General features: G+C 44.0%; 2 protein-coding genes across 2 annotated transcripts; one reads left to right on the forward strand and one right to left on the reverse strand.

The window, feature by feature from the left end:
- Positions 1-1,538: 1,538 nt before the first annotated feature.
- Positions 1,539-4,682, reverse strand: LOC133123422 (uncharacterized). The gene has a single exon (XM_061233886.1). The coding sequence runs from the start codon at positions 4,680-4,682 to the stop codon at positions 1,539-1,541; it is 3,144 nt and encodes a 1,047-aa protein (XP_061089870.1).
- A 3,654-nt stretch (positions 4,683-8,336) lies between these two features.
- On the forward strand, positions 8,337-17,317 carry LOC133123423 (alpha-2,8-sialyltransferase 8F-like). The gene is made up of 7 exons (XM_061233888.1): positions 8,337-8,427; positions 8,481-8,535; positions 9,215-9,298; positions 9,414-9,555; positions 10,923-11,038; positions 16,419-16,505; positions 16,855-17,317. Exons 1-7 carry the CDS (start codon positions 8,337-8,339, stop codon positions 17,315-17,317), a joined length of 1,038 nt encoding a protein of 345 aa, XP_061089872.1.
- Positions 17,318-19,184: the final 1,867 nt, after the last annotated feature.

Consider the following 19,184-nt stretch of genomic DNA (forward strand, 5'->3'; position numbering starts at 1 on the left):
CATCAAGTTTCATGATGAAAAAAATTACGTTTATAGGTATTCAAAATCAAGTTTATAGGTGTTCATCTGTCTTGCATCGAGATGTTGTAGTTCTCACATGAACTGCGTGTGTGATTACATGTGTGTGTGTGTGTGTGTGCGTGTGTGTGTGTGTGTGTGCAAAACCTTGTCATCAAGTTTAAAAAACAAAAATGTATAGGTGTTTCAATGACATTCAAGTTTGAAATGGGTCCATTTTTTACCAAGCATAAGGGGGCTTGTTTGATAAAGCTTTCAAATAATATGTATTTCAGGGTTACTTGAAGAACCATACCTGTTCAAATGCATAACCCTACTTTGGTATACAGTCCCTTCCAAAAGTATTGTAACAGCAATTCCTTTGTTTTTGCAATACACTGAACACATTTGTGGTTGAGATAAAAAGATGAACACAAGACAAGAGTTCAGAATTTCATCTTTTATTTACTGATGTGTTAAACAACTTAGAACATACCACCTTTGGTATCATACCACCCAATAATTTTTAGGTGAGAAAAAGTATTGTAACAGAGTGTATTTAAGTAAATGAAAGTAAATAGCACTTAATATTTGGTAGCATATCCCTAGGGGGCAATATTGGCTCAGGTGGTAAGAGCAGTCATCTGGCAGTCGGAGGGTTGCCGGTTGGTCGCACCAAAGTCAAAGTGTCCCTGAGCAAGACACCTAACCCCCAAATGCTCCTGACGTGCTGGTTGGTGCCTTGCATGGCAGCCAAATGCCATTGATATGTGAGTGTGTGTATGAATCAGACATGTTCACAAGTCATCAAGTCTCTGAGCTAGAGTCAAGTCTCCGGAATGATGCAGCCTAAACAACAGTATGACTATAGAAATTCATCATGATTGCTATACTAGTTGAAGATATAGAAACCAGAAGTGTAGATGACATTTTGTATATGACATCACGTGTGTAACAACTGAAGAAACAGTATCATCAGGGGCACACAGAAAAAAACTGGTTACATTTCATTAATGTATTAATATATCAATGAACTACCACACCTGAGCCAACATTTTACCAAAAGCTTTGCCAAAACCTATGGTGTGGTAGTTAATTTATATATCAATAAATAAGATAATATAAATAACCATTATTTTAATAACACTGTGTGACTTGTGTGACATAATATGAACATTATCATGGGCCTGTAATATAAGATGAGGGTTAGTAACGAACTAGGGTTCTGTTACATGGACACAGATTAAGCTTAATCCTGGACTAAATACAGTTTTGTATGGAGAATCTCCAATTTAATTTTGTTTAGGACTAGTCTTAATCTGCATCTGCGACTTGATAATAATAATTATAACTTTATTAAATGGAATTACAGTGTTGAAATAATTTTGGTTTATGCTGTGTACATACATCTACTGATGCCTCTGGACACATCTTCAGTGATGTTCCTGGAATCATCGGGTGTTTCGGGTCTTTCAACATCATACACCCTCCTCCAGGTGACCCAACCGGGGCTGATCAGACCCCGGCTTGTGTCCAGATGGCTAGCTACCATGACTCCATGGCTCTCCTCTTTTGAGCCACAGCCATCTTGAGGCTCTCTCTGCCGCATCGGTGGTACTGCGGATGGCTCTCCTCTTCCTCTCTCCCACGATGCCTAAGCTACTGAAGGCTCTGGCTAAAGAACGGGCTGCGAAACCCCTGCATCCGACCTCCACCGGAAGACACCTTGCTCTCCACCCAGCCTGATGACAATCACTGACCAGTCCCGCGTACTTGGAGAGTTTCCTCTCAAAGGCTTCTTCCAAGCGATCTTCCCATGGGACCGTCAGCTCCAGCATCACCGCTTGCTTGGTGGACTCAGACACGAGGACAATGTCTGGCCGCAGGGTGGTAGCAGCAATGTGACTGGGGAACTTCAGCTGTCGTTCGAGGTCCACCAGCAGCTGCCAGTCTCTTGCAGAGGTCAGGATGCCAGCAGATGTTCTTCTGGCAGGGGTTGCCTGCTCCTCCGCTCTGACAAAGGCGATGGTTCTCTTGGAGGGTCGGAACTGCTTTGCCCACAGAAGTCCAGCGCTGATGGCTTCAGCAATGGTCTTAAGGACTTGGTCATGCCTCCAACGGTACCTTCCATCTCCAAGTGCCCTGGTACAGCAGCTGAGGATGTGTTCTAGGGTTCCTCGCTTGGAACACAAGGGGCACGCTGATGTCTCTGCTAAGCCCCATGTGTGCAGGTTTGACGGGCTCGGAAGCACGTCGTAGACTGCCTGGATGAGGAATTTGATGCGTTGAGGCTCGGCTCTCCAGAGCTCAGTCCAGGTCACTTTCCTCTCCATCGCATTCTCCCATCTTGTCCAAGCTCCCTGTTGTTTCATCCCCACTGCCCTGCAGGATCTTGTCTCCTCCTCTGCTGCTCTCACCTCCTCCTGGACAAGGCACCGCCTCTCCTTTCCCCTGATGTTCAATTGAGGAGTTGGGAAGGACCCTAGCCCAGCTCGGCCCCGTGTGACCACTCCCACAAGGTTCCTGTGACGTAGCCTGGCCTCTGCCTCTTGGACAGCATCCTCTGCTCTCCACTTCCTGCCAGTCCTCACTTGGATCCCAGCGTTGGCCACCTTTGGGTCACTCGAGTCCCTATACTGCACCACTTCTCTAGCTCTCGTCACCTTGAATTCCTCCTCCAAGGATCTAAAGGGCAGCTGTAGCTTGTTGTTACGCCCATAGAGAGCGATGCTGCTCAGGCTCTTTGGTAACCCAAGCCATCTTCGGAGGTGTTTGCTGACCTTCCTCTCCAGGGTCTCAACCGCTGAGATTGGGAAGGCATAGACAAGGAGGGGCCACAGGATCCTGGGGAGAATGCCGTGCTGGTACACCCAGGCTTTAAACTTCCCCGGAAGGCCTGACTTGTCCACGGTTTTCAGCCAGCCATCCAACTCAGTGCAGGTGGACTGAATTGATGATGTGTCTCTCAGACAGCTGTCAAAAATCTTGCCCAAGCTCTTGACTGGCTTCTCTGTGATGGTAGGGATGGCTTTACCTGAGATGTTAAACCGGACCTTGTCCTCCACCCTCCCTTTCTTCAGCACCATAGATCTTGATTTGGCTGGTTTAAAATGCATCCGGGCCCACTCCACCAGCTTCACGAGACCCTTCAGAATCCACCGGCAGCCTGGGACTGATTCTGTCGTGACTGTGAGGTCATCCATGAATGCCCTGATGGGTGGCTGCCGTTGACCGGATTTTGATCGGGGCCCTCTGCACTCTGGCTCAGCAGACTTGATGAGCATGTTCATGGCAAGGGAGAACAGCGTCACAGAGATAGTGCACCCTGTGATAATGCCAACCTCCACCTTATGCCAAGATGATGATGTTGCTCCTGAAGAAACCCTCATCCTGAAGTTGTTGTAGTAGTCAGCGATGAGGTCTCTACACCTGCTGGGGACATGATGTTTCATCAGAGTGAACTGGACCAGCTTGTGAGGAATGGAGCCGAATGCATTCGCCAGGTCGAGCCATAACACTGACAGATTGCCTTTGTTTTCTCTGGCCTCCCGGATTAGCTGTGTCACCACACCGGTGTGTTCCATACAGCCTGGCATTCCTGCAATGCCACCCTTCTGGACTGATGTATCGATGTAGGTGTTCTTTACCAGGTAGGTGCTCAGCCGTCTGGAAATGGCACTGAAGAAGACCTTCGCCTCGACACACAGCAGGGAGATGATGCGGAACTGGTCTAGCTGGGTGGAGTTTTCCTCCTTCGGGATCCACACCCCTTCAGCCACTCGCCATTGTTCTGGGATCTTCCCCCTTCTCCAGAACACTCGCATGAGTTTCCACAGACGCTGTAGGAGTTTGGGGCAGTTCTTGTACACTTTGTATGAAGTGCCACTTGGTCCTGGAGCAGAGCTAGCCCTCGCTTTGCGTACAACCTCTCTGACTTCCTTTAGCTGCAGCTCCGACTTGTCGAACTGCACTTCGGGTTCAGGGGGGTCTATAAGGATGTCGCACTCTCCCAACTCCTGCTCTCTCTCAGGATCGCTGTACGTCCGAGTGAGATATTGGTCTATGTCTTCCTGCGAGGACGCAAGTTTCCCACTGCGCTTCTGCCCCAGAAGGTCCTTCATAAACTTGAAGGGGTTGGCGATAAAGGCGGCACGTTTACGTGCCCTCTCACGACGCCGCCTCCGATGCCACTCTGCTCGGCGGAGAATCGTGATCTTTTTCCTTAGGATGCTCATTAGCTGGGCCAGGCCAATGCGCTCCTCTTCTCCTGCCACCTTGTGCTGGGACTTAAGCGTTTTCATCTCCTGCCTGATGTTATGGATTTTAACAGCTCTTTGGTTCTTTGTGTAGGGTGTTCCGGAGCTTTTCTTCTCCTCTTCACCGAACCGTTCAGCCGCGATGCTGACAACGATTGTTGTCATCACTTGCAGCTTTCCGTCGGCCTCTCCCTTTGCCGTCGCCTCCAGAATTTGGTCGACATCGTCATCAAACTGCTTCCACAGTGAAGTCATGCTCGCTGCAGGCCATTTGATCCGCCTCCTGACAGACTTGATGCTTGAGGGATTAGTCTGCAACACTTGGAGGTTCTGGGCACTGTGGGGTGACTCCGGGCCTGGCCCCTCCTGCGTCTCACCAGGTTGAACACCTGTGCGTTGTGTTGCTTCTGCTCCCATCGGACATTTCATCCTTGCTCGGTGGATCTTCAAGCCATTAATATACTCTTATATTTTCATTTTTAAATGAAAGGTAAGTGTAAAGCATGTATTATAATCATTTAAAAAATGAGTTCTGCATAATTTGAATGCAAGAAATCAGGAGCTATGATTTTGTGACTACAACTAGGCTACATTATGCTATCGGAAAACCTAGGTAGAATCATTTATCATTTACCTTGCTTGCAATAATTGCATCAAGCCTGCGACCCATTGACATCACCAAACTGTTCTTCTTTTGTAATGATTTCCCAGGCTTTTACTGCAGCCGCTTTTAGTTGTTGTTTGTTTTGTGGGATTTCCCCCTTCAATCTTCCCTTCAGGAAGTGAAATTAATGCTTAATTGGGTTAAGGTCTGGGGATTGACTTGGCCATCTCTGTACTTCTTTGCAAATTGTATTCTTGCCTTCCGATTCTTACTCCTGAGATTGTTTGTGATGTCACTGATTGATGTTTTTGGGTTTTTCCTTACAGCTCTCACAATGTTTCTGTCATCAACTGCTGTTTTTTCCTTGGTCGACCTGTTCGATGTCTGTTGTTCAGTATGCCAGTGGTTTTTCTTTTCCAAGTTGTTGTATGCTTGCTCAGATCAATTTCTCCCTTTTCATTGGAACATGTCACTTGTCGGGCGGCACGGATGGCGCAGTGGGTAGCACTGCCGCCTCACAGCAAGGAGGTCCTGGGTTCGAATCCCCGTCGGCCGGGGCCTCTCTGTGCGGAGTTTGCATGTTCTCCCCGTGTCTGCGTGGGTTTCCTCTGGGTACTCCGGTTTCCTCCCACAGTCCAAAGACATGCAGGTTAGGCTGATTTGAGAGTCTAAATTGCCCGTAGGTATGAGTGTGTGAGTGAATGGTGTGTGTGCCCTGCGATGGACTGGCGACCTGTCCAGGGTGTATTCCTGCCTTTCGCCCAATGTATGCTGGGATAGGCTCCAGCCCCCCTGCGACCCTGTTCAGGATAAGCGGGTTCAGATAATGGATGGATGGATGTCACTTGTCAGTCACATGTTCCAATACCTTTGCTCACCTAAATATTGGTTGGTCTGATACAATATGTTTTAAGTTGTTTAACAAATCTAGATAAAAATACCAGGAAATAAAAGCTGAAATTTGTGTTTGTATCTTCAAACTCAATTATTTTCAGTGTATAGCAAAAACAAAGGATTCGGCATTGCTGTTCCAATACTTTTGGAGGTGACTGTATATATAAGATGTTCCTAAGTCAAATAACTTGTTATAACTTAATTGCTGCTCTTGTGCTATGTTGCAGGGAAGACCATTCTGACTCTTCAATTGTAAAACTACAGCAGTGCACAAGACTGAGGGAAAAGTATGCTTCAATGAAAGCCTTTAAACTGTAAGTATTTCTAATGTGTTACTGATAGAATACATAAGGGGTCTTTATGTACTCAATTCAAGATTCAAGAGGTGCAGCCTATAGCCTAATGGCTATGTTGCTTGACTGGGACCAAGAAGGTTCAACATCTGAGACAGTGTTTGTACTGGGACAATGGGATTTAAAGCCGTGTTCAAAATAATTTCATTAAATGTATCAAGTGATTTTAATTCACAGTTATAATTAAAATCAAACACTAATGAACTCACCCGATCTCATTGAGTGAAGGTCTGTTACGATTGAAAAACCAGTTCAATGTTGCAGGCCAGTGGTCTTGTCCCAGCATAATGCAAGTGTTGTCCATCGTGAGAAAGTATCTGCACTTTCAAAAAGTGCCTAAATTATCAACAAAGGGAATGGACAGCAGGTTACAGTATCCTTTAAGAAAGGTGCAGGTCCATCCTGCTGAAGTTGACTTCTCCAAAGGAAGGACTCGGATGCGGACCCCATTACATTACATTACATTACATTACATTACATGGCATTTAGCAGACACTCTTATCCAGAGCAACGTACAAAGAAGTGCAAATCAAACACAAGTATGAGTGCGAAGAGGACCTGAGAGGACAGTACAGTTCTGAGTCCTAGTGCAAACATACAGATAATCAGAACCCTTGAAGAGTACAATCAACTTCCAAACTAGCATACCACAGTTGGCAGCTAGAATACCCTGAGTACAACAATACAACAGCCAATAAAAAACAACATTATCTATAACAAGTAACAATATCTATACAATCTATACATAAGTGCCATTACAGTCTAAGGCTAATCATGGTGGTGAGTTAGGGAGGGAAAGGTGTAGCCTGAAGAGATGAGTCTTCAGTCTGCGCTTGAAGGAGGTCAGAGACTCTGCTGTTCTGACATCCACCGGGAGGTCATTCCACCACCGTGGGAGCAGGACAGACAGCAGTTGTGAGCGTGAAGTGCAGGTGTGGCAAGGGGGAGGCGCCAGACGGCACGAAGTGGCAGAATGGAGGGGTCTTGTTGGTGTATAGGTCTTGATAAGGGATTGAATATATACAGGGGCGGTTGCTGAGCAGGGAGGTTGCTGAGCAGGGAGGTGACATCTGAATGTCTGGGAACATTGAATACCAGACGGGCTGCAGCATTCTGGATCAGTTGTAGGGGTCTGATGGCAGATGCTGGAAGGCCAGCCAGCAGAGAATTGCAATAGTCCAGGCGGGACAGGACCATTGCTTGAACAAGGAGCTGAGTGGAGTAGGTGGTAAGAAAGGGTCGGATTCTCCGGATGTTGTACAGGAAGAACCTGCTCGCCCGGGTCACCGTAGCGATGTTCTCAGAGAAGGACAGCCTGTTGTCCATCACCACTCCAAGGTTTCTTGCACTAGGGAATGAGGTCACTGTGGTATCCCCTAGTGAGATGGAAAAATCGGAGAAGGGAGAGGTTAGAGCAGGGATGAAGATTACCTCCGTCTTACCTGGGTTGACCCCAAAATAACAATTTGACGGCTAGTATTTAACAGAATGTTGATTAAGTTTTTAAAATGACATTACATTAGTGGCATTTGGCAAAGTGCATACCCACAGCGAGGGATAAGTGTGCCTCCAATTGCTCCAGCTACTTTCGGCTGATGTAGTTGGAGCCACAGTACACCACAACTGTCGGTGATGTTGAACGTACCTGAAGAGTAGCTGCGACCACAGCAGAAAGATCGCCACACAGGCACCTGGGTAGCAGTGTGTCTCGGAGCATTGTAGACTGAGATGTTGGACCATTGAGGTGGGGCGACATTGGCTCCAGCGGTAAGAGCAGTCATCTGGCAGTCGGAGGGTTGCCGGTTCCATCCCGCCCTGGGTGTGTCAAAGTGTCCCTAAACAAGACACCTAACAGCCAAATGCTTCTGACGAGCGGGTTGGTGCCTTGCATGGTAGCCAATCGCTGTTGGTGTGTGAGTGTGTGTATGAATGGGTGAATGAGAAGCATCCATTGTACAGCACTTTGGTAATGGTGCTATATAAATACCATAGGATAACAGCTTGTCGCGGCTTCTTGTGAACAATCATCCTCGGTGTTGTGGGACGCAGCGGGGGTGGACCAGCTGTTGTAATTGGTCCACTCTGAGGCGGACTCAGGGTAGAGGGACATCTGCTGGGAGATACTTCACCCATGGAAGCCATGGCAAGCTCAGCAGTGGCACTCACATGCTGGCTAGCTCACACAGCGGCTGGAACTTATTCTCCAGTTCACTCCTGCGCCCTTGAGCAAGAATGGTACACCAAGCTCCCCGCTCAATAGATGTAGAGCAGGCCGGGGACTGGGGACAAACACCATTGGCCTCCATCTATGACGCAGCAAAGAGTGAGTCAATCAGTTCTTAGTATTTCTTGATTTGTCTCAGTGCGTGGGTGAAGGCCTTTGGTACACCATCTTAGGTGAGCTGTTGCAGTCGGATAGCAACAGTAAGAGGTCAGTATGGAATGTGGTGATTTATCCAGCCTTTTCTTTCGTTATGCATGCCATTAACTGAATAACATATACATATACTACATTTCATAGAAAGACATAAAAGAAAAACTGCCTGTGGAAAGTACCTTGGGCGGATACAGCCATGAACAGTAGATCAACCCTGCTAGCCAGGTTTACGGAATTACCTAGCGATGTGTTCTTAGTGAGAACTAGCTAACGTGTAGGCCTACATACCAAGGATGTAATTTTCAGTTGCTTTTAGCATACAAATTGTATTGGCCTATTCCACCTGTTCTCACCTTGATTTTCGCTCTTCCCAATTTCAAATACTCAAAAACTACTTAGAGCAATGCACAGACATCCGCCAATCTAATATTACTAAAAAACATATAATCCCAAAGATGTAACCAAACAGTTTTCTATAGTAATTCTCCAAATCAAATGGATTTCGTAAAAAGACCCTCACCAACTCTACTTAGCCTAAAGGTATTGGAGCTTGAATCTTATGTGGTGCTTTAACTTTTAGAAACAAAGCATCTGGATAACTTTACATTATCCTTAATATAAATTTCTTTGTCAGGGCTTAGCTGGCTGGCTGTTGAGGGAGTCAGCTGTAGTTATCAAGCTTCCTGCCCATGCTAGTCCAAGTGTCTTGCTCACACCATTTTCTTTCTGACAGAAAAAACATCACCTTTGCAAATGATATGAAGGAGCTCATGAGCTGCCCCTGGGAAACAAACATAACTCAAAAAGAACGCTACAGGTACATCCCTCCAGTTATCTTGCCTGCTACTACTACTTATTACATTATTCTGAACACACTGAATGAAAACTGAAGGATTTTGTGTAGCTGATTATGCTGGCTTTTCCCACTGCAGGGTTGAACTGTATGCCTGTTGTAATGCCACTGAGGATCTGATTCTGACAACGCAAAACACTGTACTGAATCAGACTATTACTTATGATGGCGTGCAGTTAACCAGACTGGTGGACAACTCACTGCTGGAAATGCTGCCTAAGGTTAGAATATGTGCACATGATTGTTTGTGTGTATCTGTCTGTCTGTATGTCTGCCTGTATGTACAGTGACTTCAGAAGGTATTCAGACTCCTTAACTTTTTGCACTTTATTGTGTTGTACACGTAAATGTAAATGAATAAAACTTCCATTTATTCCCATTATCCTACATTAAATAACCCAGAATAATAACGGGTAATAATGACATATAACATAATGGCATGATAATGAAGTTAAATACATTTTTGGAAATGTATTAAAAATCAAAAACTGAACATTCTCTTTTGTATAAGTATTCATATTCTTTGCTGTGGCACTCCAACCTAGTCAGGTATATCCTGTTTGCAAGAATTATCCTTGAGATGTGTCTTGAACTTTATTGAGTCCACCTGTCTGCCGTAAATCTAATTGATTGGATATAATTTAGAAAGGCACACATCTGTGTGTATATAAGGTCCCACAATTCACATTGCATGTCAAGACAAAAACCAAACCATGAAGTTAAAGGAACTCTCTGTAGGCCTTGGTGATACAATTCTGGCGAGTCATCGAACAGGGCAAGGGTATGAAACCATTTGTAAAGCTTTGAGTGTTCCCAGGAGCAAAGTGGCCTCAATAATTCTGAAATGGAAGAAGTTTGGAACCTGCAGGACTCTTCCTAGAGATGGAATGACCATCTCATCTCAGTCTCTGACTGTCCTTGAGTGGCCCAGCCGAAGCCCAGACTTGAACCCCATAGGACATCTGTGGAGAGACCTGAAGATAGGACCTTACAGACACTTCTCATCCAATCTACCAGAGTTTGAGATGATCTGCCAGGAGGAATGGGATAAACTACTCACATCTAGTTGTGCAAAGCTTGTTGAGACTTACCCAAGAAGAATCGAAGATGTAATAGCTGCCAAAGGGGCTTTTACGAAGGCTCTGAAAAGTTTGGATGTTTATCCTTTGAAGCTTACTTTGTTGTTCATGGTTTTACTTTGTTACTGCTTAGGGGTTGCGGGTTGTCTATAATCAGATCTTGTCTGCCACTTGTCTTGTCCAGCTAAATTTGAACTTGCTGAATACATACCTGACTGAATCTGTTTTGTCTGCTTTGTTTAACTTGTTGTTGTCTTTTTTGTAGTGGCTTGTATGCCACTTTTATATTGTTCTGGAAGTCAAGTTTTAGTAGGATCTTCCGTGTTTTAACTAGATGTGCATCTTGTGATTTCATTAGAAAGCTAAATCCTTTTTATTAGAAGTTATGTCCCTGTTTAGCACGTCCTCTCCTGGTTGTTCTAGTCCAGGGAGTTGAAATGGATTGGCTGAGCTGCTTGGATGTTTTATATTGAAAACAAATTTTTTGAGGTGCTATTCCCCCCTGTTAGAGAACCCCCTGGAGGACTGGAGGTCAACTTGGGCGCTGTTCAGTCGTGGGGAATAGTGGGATTCTGAAGAACAGCAGATGTGGTTCCAAGATTAACAGGGCTGACTTTGTCATAAGGTAGGAACACTTGGATTATTGCACAAGTTTTAGGTTCCTTTCATATGAAATTAATAAAAAATGCTCTTCGCCCCACTGATTTTTTACAAATAATGGCAATGCTTCAGTGGCTTCAGAATGTATTCAGACCCCTTGACTTGTGCACACTTTATTGTGTTGTGTGTTCAAAACTGGCCATCAATCTACACTCAATAACCCATTATGACAAAATGAAATGCTAATTTAATGCTAATTTGCTAATTTATTCAAAATTAAAAACTGAAATCTTTCATTCACATAAGCATTCAGACCCTTTGCTGTGGCACTCCCAATTGTGGTCCGGGGTATCCAGTTTGCTTTAATTATCCTTCAGATGTGTCTTGAACTTGATTGATTTCACATAGTTTAGAAAGGCACACATCAGTGTAAATCAGGCCCCACAATTCACACTGCAAGTAAGGACAAAAACCAAGCCAGGAAGTCCAGGAACTCTCTGTAGACCTCCGCAAGAAAATTGTGGCAAGGTATACATGTAGATCAGGGCAAGAGTATTAAATAATTTCCAAAGCTTTGAGTGTTCCCAGGAGAATAATGGCCTCACTAATTGTGAAATAGAAGTTTGGAACCACCAGGTATTCTTAGAGTTGGCTGTTCGGCCAAACTGAGTAACCGGGCAAGTAGGGCCCAACCAGGTCAAACCAGTCAGCCCAGGTCGGCTCATGTCACCCCGCTTCTCATTGGCCTCCACTGGCTTCCCATTGCCGCACGCATCCGTTTCAAGGCCCTAGTGTTGGCATTTCAGGCTGCTAAGGGGACTGCCCCACCTTACATACAATCCCTGATCACTCCCTACTCCCCAGCTAGACCACTCCGGTCTGCCAGCTCTGGTCGGCTTACGGTTCCCTCTCTACGTGCACCTGGCGGTCGAGCTGCACGTTCACGCCTGTTTTCCGTTCTGGTTCCTCAGTGGTGGAATGACTTGCCTACCACTGTCAAAACAGCAGAATCCCTCCCCCTATTTCGACGCAGACTCAAACTCTACCTTAGTCCTCCCTCCTGATTTCCCCTGCCCCTCCTTTCTGATATCCCTATCCTTGTCTAACCCCCCCCCCCCCCCCCCCAAAAAAAAAAAAAAAAAAAAAAAAAAAAATGCACTTCTGATGACAACTATGTTTAGAACAGCATTTCCTGTGTATTTTGCTAGTTTCTGGATGTGATGCTCTGACTTATGGTAGAACCTATGCACTTGTAAGTCGCTTTGGATTAAAAGCGTCTGCCAAATGACTAAAATGTAAATGTAAAATGTAGGGCCTTGGTCAGGGAGGTGTCCCCAGCAGAGATGGGAGAACCTGCCGGAAGGATGGCCATCTCTTCATCTATCAGGCCTTTATGGTAGATAAAGAGGCTAGACTGAAGCCCCTCTTGAGTAAAAGGCATATGAAAGCCTGTGTGGAATTTGCCAAACAGTTAAAGGACTCTGAGAGGATGAATGCAGCGAAATACAGAGAGGTCCTTGAAGAAACCTGCTCCAGAGTGCACGCAACCTCAGAATTTGGCAAAGGTTCACCTTTCAGCACGACAATGACCCGAAGCATACAGCCAAGACAATGCTGGAGTGGGACAAATCTCTGACTGTCCTTGAAAGCCCAGACTTGAACCCCATAGAACATCTGTAGAGAGACCTGAATATGGGAGTTCACAGACACTTCCCATCCAATCTGACAGAGCTTGAAAGGTTCTGCCAGGACGAATGGGATAAACTGCCCAAATCCAGGTACACAAAGCTTGTTGTGACTTACCCAAGAAGACTCAAAGCTATAATTGCTACCAAAGGGGCTACAAAGTACTCAGTTAAGGGCCTGATTACTTAAATGAGAGAAAATGAGAAATTTACTTTGTACACCAACCTTTAGATTTTTAACATATTAGAAATGTGGAAATGTTTCCACTTTGTGATTTTGGGTGTATAATTATTGAGTGTAAATTGTTAGGTTAAAATTGTGTAGGGGTGAAGGGGTCTGAATACTTTCTGAAGCCACTGTATCCTGTATGTCACCTTTTAAAATGTATACTTCATTTTATTATTATTATTTGGGACCACAACCAATTACAGTACACGGTCAACCACACATGAATAATGGTAGTAATTACAAAGAGACAACATTGTGTGAACCAGAGCACAAAGTCTGACTCAAATCGTCAAAGAACAAAATGGACAAAGGAGAAAACCCAAATAGAATTGGTGCTCCTATAAAGGAAGTATTATCACTCAAGTCTTTATTACATGGACAAAACAACTGATTTGAGGACAAGAAATTGATTGTGAAATTCAGTTCCACGAATAATAAAAAAGATTATCTTTTGATTGTCATCTATGTAATTATCCGTTCACCTACTTATGGCCTCCTCAACATCTTCCTAACCATCCATGGGGATACTATACTTACTATACTATACTTATACGTAGTAGTAACCCCCAAATACACCAAAAAGCAGAAGTATCTGAGAGGCGTGTAGTCCAACCAGGCGCTACTGGAACAGGGTTAATTCAACATTTTCTTGTTTATCTGACTCAAAAAGATATGTTTAACTGCTCCTCTGTGCTAACAGTTCAACAAAAGGAACTGCAAATGTTTGCCAATACTGTGGCCTGTATAGCCAGAGGAACATTCTTGTATCTTGTAACAGCACTAGTGTATAGGTGCGTGACTACGGGGTGCTGGTATCCTATGTTATCAATGTCTGTAGGACTCTACACAATATATTTAACAATTTGCAATGCAGAAATAGAATGGCAATGTGGAAAGATGTATTATAAATGGATATACGCGAATGGCGCACAGCAGGTTGTATTAGCGAGTCTCCTCAAACCATTCCAAGTTTCCCTCTATATACCCAGGGTTTACAGGACAACAGCAAATAATCAAATAAAGAGTCACAAGATGGCTCTAACAACAATGGTCCTGCTGATGCTATCTCTGTATGTCTAACAAACCTGGTTAACATTTGTAGCACAGCTGGATACTGACTCACAGGTTTATTTCTCAAGATCTTTATCCTGCAAGCAGTATACTACACCACCAATGACACCAAACTATTTCCCACAACATTAGCTACCTAAAGACACCAAACACTGTATGTGGTAAAACCATAATCAATCCAGTACTATTTCAACTTAAAACAGTTCTGGGAGCTTTCCACTGAGATGGCAGAATTGTGCAGAGGCAGTGCAATGATGGGAGCAAAGTCTTGAAGGTTGCTGTAACTATGTGTATCCTATGGTCAGTATGCTATGTCAGTTTGAATGGGAAGATGGGTGGAATCTGACCTACAGTAATTGTTGTGCAATTTGGACTACACCAGGAAGCCATGTTTGGGTGACAGTTTACTACTGTAATTGAATTTGTTGTGGATGGCTCCTTAAAGTATGGTTACACCCATGGTCCACATAGAAAGTAGTGAATTAAATTCACTGGCTGTCCCAGTTGGATTTGCATTGACCAGGCCTGTCAGCCTGCAACAGGGACAGTGAAGACCTTACATCATGTAATGGGACGATGAAAAGGTTTGCACTGTACCCAGTGGTGCCGTTTCAGTGTCATTTTCATGGCCAGAAAACAACCTGATATGGACTGTGCCATTATGGGGCAAATGCATCTTCTCCCACAAACACCTTGACCATAACTAATTCTCCCTCTGTGAACGTAGTTTCAGGCAGTGGATTGTGGATTGTGGTCATTTGCTTTGTCCGACTGTAGCTGTTTAAGATCCGCATCAGCTGGCGTGATCACTGGGTCAGTGGGCAGCTTCCAGATTACCTGTCTTCAGATCGTCAGGGCTGACACCTGTCGCTTTGGAGGGAGGAGCTTGCAACATAGTTAGTTCTGGCAGCATGTCAGTGTGTTCAGGCACTGCTGGGTTTGTTCTAATTGCAGCCAAGTCTCTTCATATAGACTTTTGTTTATTTAGCTGAGTTGATAGACAGGCTTCTCCATGCTGGAGGCCCATGAAACAATTCAGTCAAACATCCACATGATAGCTTGGCTTGCCCCATGATTTTGAACATAACATTATCCATGTTATTTATTTATTTTATGCTTTTTTTTCCTCAATTTTTATTAAGGGTGCCAATAATTCTAGAGCCCACAGTATCTGCTCCATTCTTTTGAATTAAAGGTACAATAGTTAAAACATTGTTACAAGACCATTGTAAATCCCTTCCTATCATTGAAAAAGGTTCACTGACATGTTGACTCACCCTTTGCCTGTGTTTATAGTCCTGAAATTCAGGTTTCAAAATATGCAGTTGACGGGCCAGCACAAAACATTGTATAGCACAATAATTACAATAATTAAAACTCATTGGTTGAAAAAATGGTTCTAATTGCCACAGCCAATGGTGTTTCAACGTCAGCATGTTCAAAGAGAATGGGTGGGATAAACAGTGTTGCGGTTTGAGTGAGTTTGCTGCTGAAATTCCTATTTTGCCATTAGAAGTGTGTAATTACCTATTGTACCTTTAACTCCTATTATTATTAGAACAAAAGTGTTCCATAACTGGAAATCAGGTTATTAAAACATAACTGTACATAACTAACTAAACTGGAGTTTGCATGTTCTCCCTGTGTTTGCGTGGGTTTCCTCCGGGTACTCCGGTTTCCTCCATGCAGCAAGACATGCAGGTTAGGCTTATTGGAGAATCTACATTGCCTGTGGGTATGAGTGTATGAGTGTATGAGTGTGTGAGTGAATGGTGTCTGCCCTGCGATGGACTGGCGCCCTGTCCAGGGTGTATTCCTGCCTTTCGCCCAATGTATGCTGGGATAGGCTGCAGCCCCCCAGTGACCCTGTTCAGGATAAGCGGGTTAAGATATGATGGATGGATGTTATTGTACGATGGATGGATGTTTCGTACTTTGTATGCATATCCTTAGCTTGAAGTCTGCAACCCATCACCAGGTACTGAGTAACTACTGTAATTTCTATATGGTGAAACCCAAATAAAAGATTTCCCAATATTGACTTGTGTATAAGAGTGATGATAAGAGCAAAGTGCATAAAGATACTCTTTAATAAGTATGAGAGTATTCAATTTAACTATCTGTGAACTGTTTGATTACAAATCAAAAATTGTAGAGTACAGAGCCAAAATAAAGTATTTATGCCAAACATTATGGAGGGGACTGAAACTGAACACTACCTTTCAACCATGTGGCACTTTAGAACTCAGCTGTACAGCAACCCTTTTGGAGGTAAATAATAGGTACAAATATTTTTGTCAATTGGCTGAAAAATATATTAAACATGTTTTTCTTTGGAGGATCAATCACCATCAATCATCATTCACTAACCCAACCTTGACACCGTTTTTGCCCAACCTTGAAACCGTTTTTCTTTGCAGGTTGAATCTGGCTCCCATCAATTTTAGCAGAGATGTAGGAGTGAAGACAAATTTGATGACAGCCAACCCCACCCAGATAAAAAGAAGGTAAAGGCTGGTGTGTGGCTTGAAGCTTCATGAAAACAGATTAGATACAAACTTTTTACGCACTTTCCCTCCAATAGTTTTTACTCCGTGCCAGTAACATTGACAGAAATATTTAAAAAAACAAGCAATAAATATGAAAGCAGTCTGTAAATGGTGGAAATATATCTTGCTTGACACAATGGCTTGATGAAAAAAAGTTTTTTTGGTACCATTTTCCTCTGATTTATCCATTTGTCAATTTGTGCAGCCTATGCTCTTCTTCCTCATTTTAAACAATAATGAGCGAGCTCCACATCTAGCCTACATTTCCCTTATCAAATTCAACCCTTCATTCCTCACCTCCCTGCAGCTACCCAAACCTGAAGAAGCATCCCCAGCCCCTGGTAGACGACATGTCAAAGTACGGAGATGCAAGCCTTCTCATGCCTCCTTTCGCCTATAGATCCTGCACTAAGACTTCTTTCCAAGTTCACCAAGCCCTCCGTCCACTCTACCCTCAGCAGAAGGTAGTTTTCTTCAACCCTAACTACTTGCGGGATCTGCACCGTTACTGGCGGAGGAGGGGCCAGCGGGCACTCCGACTCTCCACAGGGTTAATGCTGGCGAGTGTAGCCCTGGAGCTGTGTGACGAGGTGCACCTTTATGGGTTCTGGCCCTTTAACTTTGACCTTTCCCTGAAGCAACTGTCCCATCACTACTATGACGACGTTGGACCCCGTCCTGGGGCACATTCTATGCCCCAGGAGTTCCTTCAACTACTGAACATGCACAGTAAGGGGGCAATAAACCTCCACGTTGGGAAATGCCAGTAAATCTGCCTGCATTCATAGACAGGAATATGATACTCTGGTTTAATCAACAGATCAACTATATTACTGAAAATGTTTTGGTCCATCTAAAGAAAAAAGAAAAACTCACTTTTCAGTCTGTCTTTTATGCTCCTTTTATGGGATTTTAAAATGATAGCTACAGTTGGCCTACTGGCACAACTAATGAAATATTTTGCAACAATAAAACAAATATGAAGACATACAGTGGTTTCGTGTTTCATTTGGCGTTTGCCTCTGCGGTAAGAATTTCGGCGGCCGGGAAAAATCATTCCGACAGTAGGGTCAGTCGTGTCGCATTTCGGACTGTAGATTGCCCAAAATCCATAGTGGTTTAGGGTTGCTTTTCACACAATCAGTACCAGGTGGCAAATGTGAGGGTATAGGGTGTATCTTCCACCGCAGCACTTAACCTACTTAGCACTAGCATCTTTTATACAACGTTTAAAGATTTAAATCGATCATACAATGGGACTTGCCCTGCGATGGACTGGCGACCTGTCCAGGGTGTATTCCTGCCTTTCGCCCAATGTATGCTGGGATAGGCTCCAGCCCCCCTGCGACCCTGTTCAGGATAAGCGGGTTCAGATTATGGATGGATGGATGGATGGATACAGTGGGACTTGTTTTCATAAATGTGAACTACAAATCTAGTATTGAATCATCTCGGATAACTGCGCCATTTTTTGAAACTTCGGGCGCTTTATACGAAGCAATATATTTCGAACTCTCATAATGGAATCTATGTTGTCTTTTACTCGCAAATCAAACATAGCACCAGCGGTCAAAATGAGAGAGAAACTGGCAGATAAATTAAATTCGTAATAATAATTCGATGTACTTGATTTCTAATAATGCCAACACAGTGAAACATTATATTATTTTTCATGATTTCTCATTCAATGCTTCAGTGTGGTGATATAAGAGAGCTAAATCGGACTGAATAAATGAATCGTCTACGTGTAATATACAACGTTACACTAAAAGTTATTGTTGCTGATGCATTTATAACAGGCGGGGAATGCTTGAACACAGCGTTCCAACGGGCCCCAGCTGCACGAGTTGTACTCCAGTAAGGCTCACACTTTCTGCTTGCTCGTGACATGTGTCGAATCTATACTGTCATATAATCCACAAGTCAGTGATTTAAATTATGTCTGTGGTGGGAACATATAATTGTCGGGGTTTGGAGGTAGTTCCAGTGGTGGTCACCAGGGGGCTTTATTATTTTCACCTGACCCTCATTAGTGCCGAGGGAGCCTACCTCCGGAAGGTATTTAATGACAGTCGGTCGACGCTTTACTGTTCGCTTATACCAAGTCGGTATGCACGCGGTAAGACTCTGAGCCTTATTGAGTCAGGTGTCGGGCAGGTTCGGGTTTCAGCCTCATTTACAAAACAAAACAAAACAAAACAAAAAGAAAAGGTAAGGAAGACGCTCAGCCTGTTGGTGCTGTGTGCACGCCTTGCCAAAAGCTGAAGCAGTATACATTTAAACACAATTGTTGCCGCGAGGCATTCCAGCCTACGAATTTAATTTAAAGTAAATCAGGCAAAAATCTGGAGAAAAAAAAAATTAACTCATATTTGGCTACTTGGCTACACAATAAGGTTTCCATGTATTTACAGCACAGCGCACGTCCAATGAATGAATTAAAGCGGCTGCCTTGACTCGCAATAAACAGACGGGTGGAAATCCCGACACTCTTTCAACTACATAAAACTTAACAGTGAACCATCAAATACCCCCAGATTTCAGTGCCCATCAGTCCCAACATTTAGCAATTGAATCAAACAGTCCAAAAGTAAATTAAATCCCAAACCAAAGCGAAAATCTTTTGATAGCCTACCG

The sequence above is a fragment of the Conger conger genome, chromosome 3 (assembly GCF_963514075.1).
Source record: "Conger conger chromosome 3, fConCon1.1, whole genome shotgun sequence".
Classification (NCBI taxonomy): domain Eukaryota; kingdom Metazoa; phylum Chordata; class Actinopteri; order Anguilliformes; family Congridae; genus Conger; species Conger conger.

Coding starts and splice junctions, on each gene's coding strand:
- LOC133123422 (XM_061233886.1), bottom strand. CDS start 4,682: ATGAAATGTCCGATGGGAGCAGAAGCAACACAACGCACAGGTGTTCAA.
- LOC133123423 (XM_061233888.1), top strand. CDS start 8,337: ATGGTACACCAAGCTCCCCGCTCAATAGATGTAGAGCAGGCCGGGGAC. Junction 9,556..10,922: donor TGCTGGAAATGCTGCCTAAG/GTTAGAATATGT, acceptor CCCCCCTGTTAG/AGAACCCCCTGGAGGACTGG. Junction 11,039..16,418: donor AGGGCTGACTTTGTCATAAG/GTAGGAACACTT, acceptor TTTTCTTTGCAG/GTTGAATCTGGCTCCCATCA.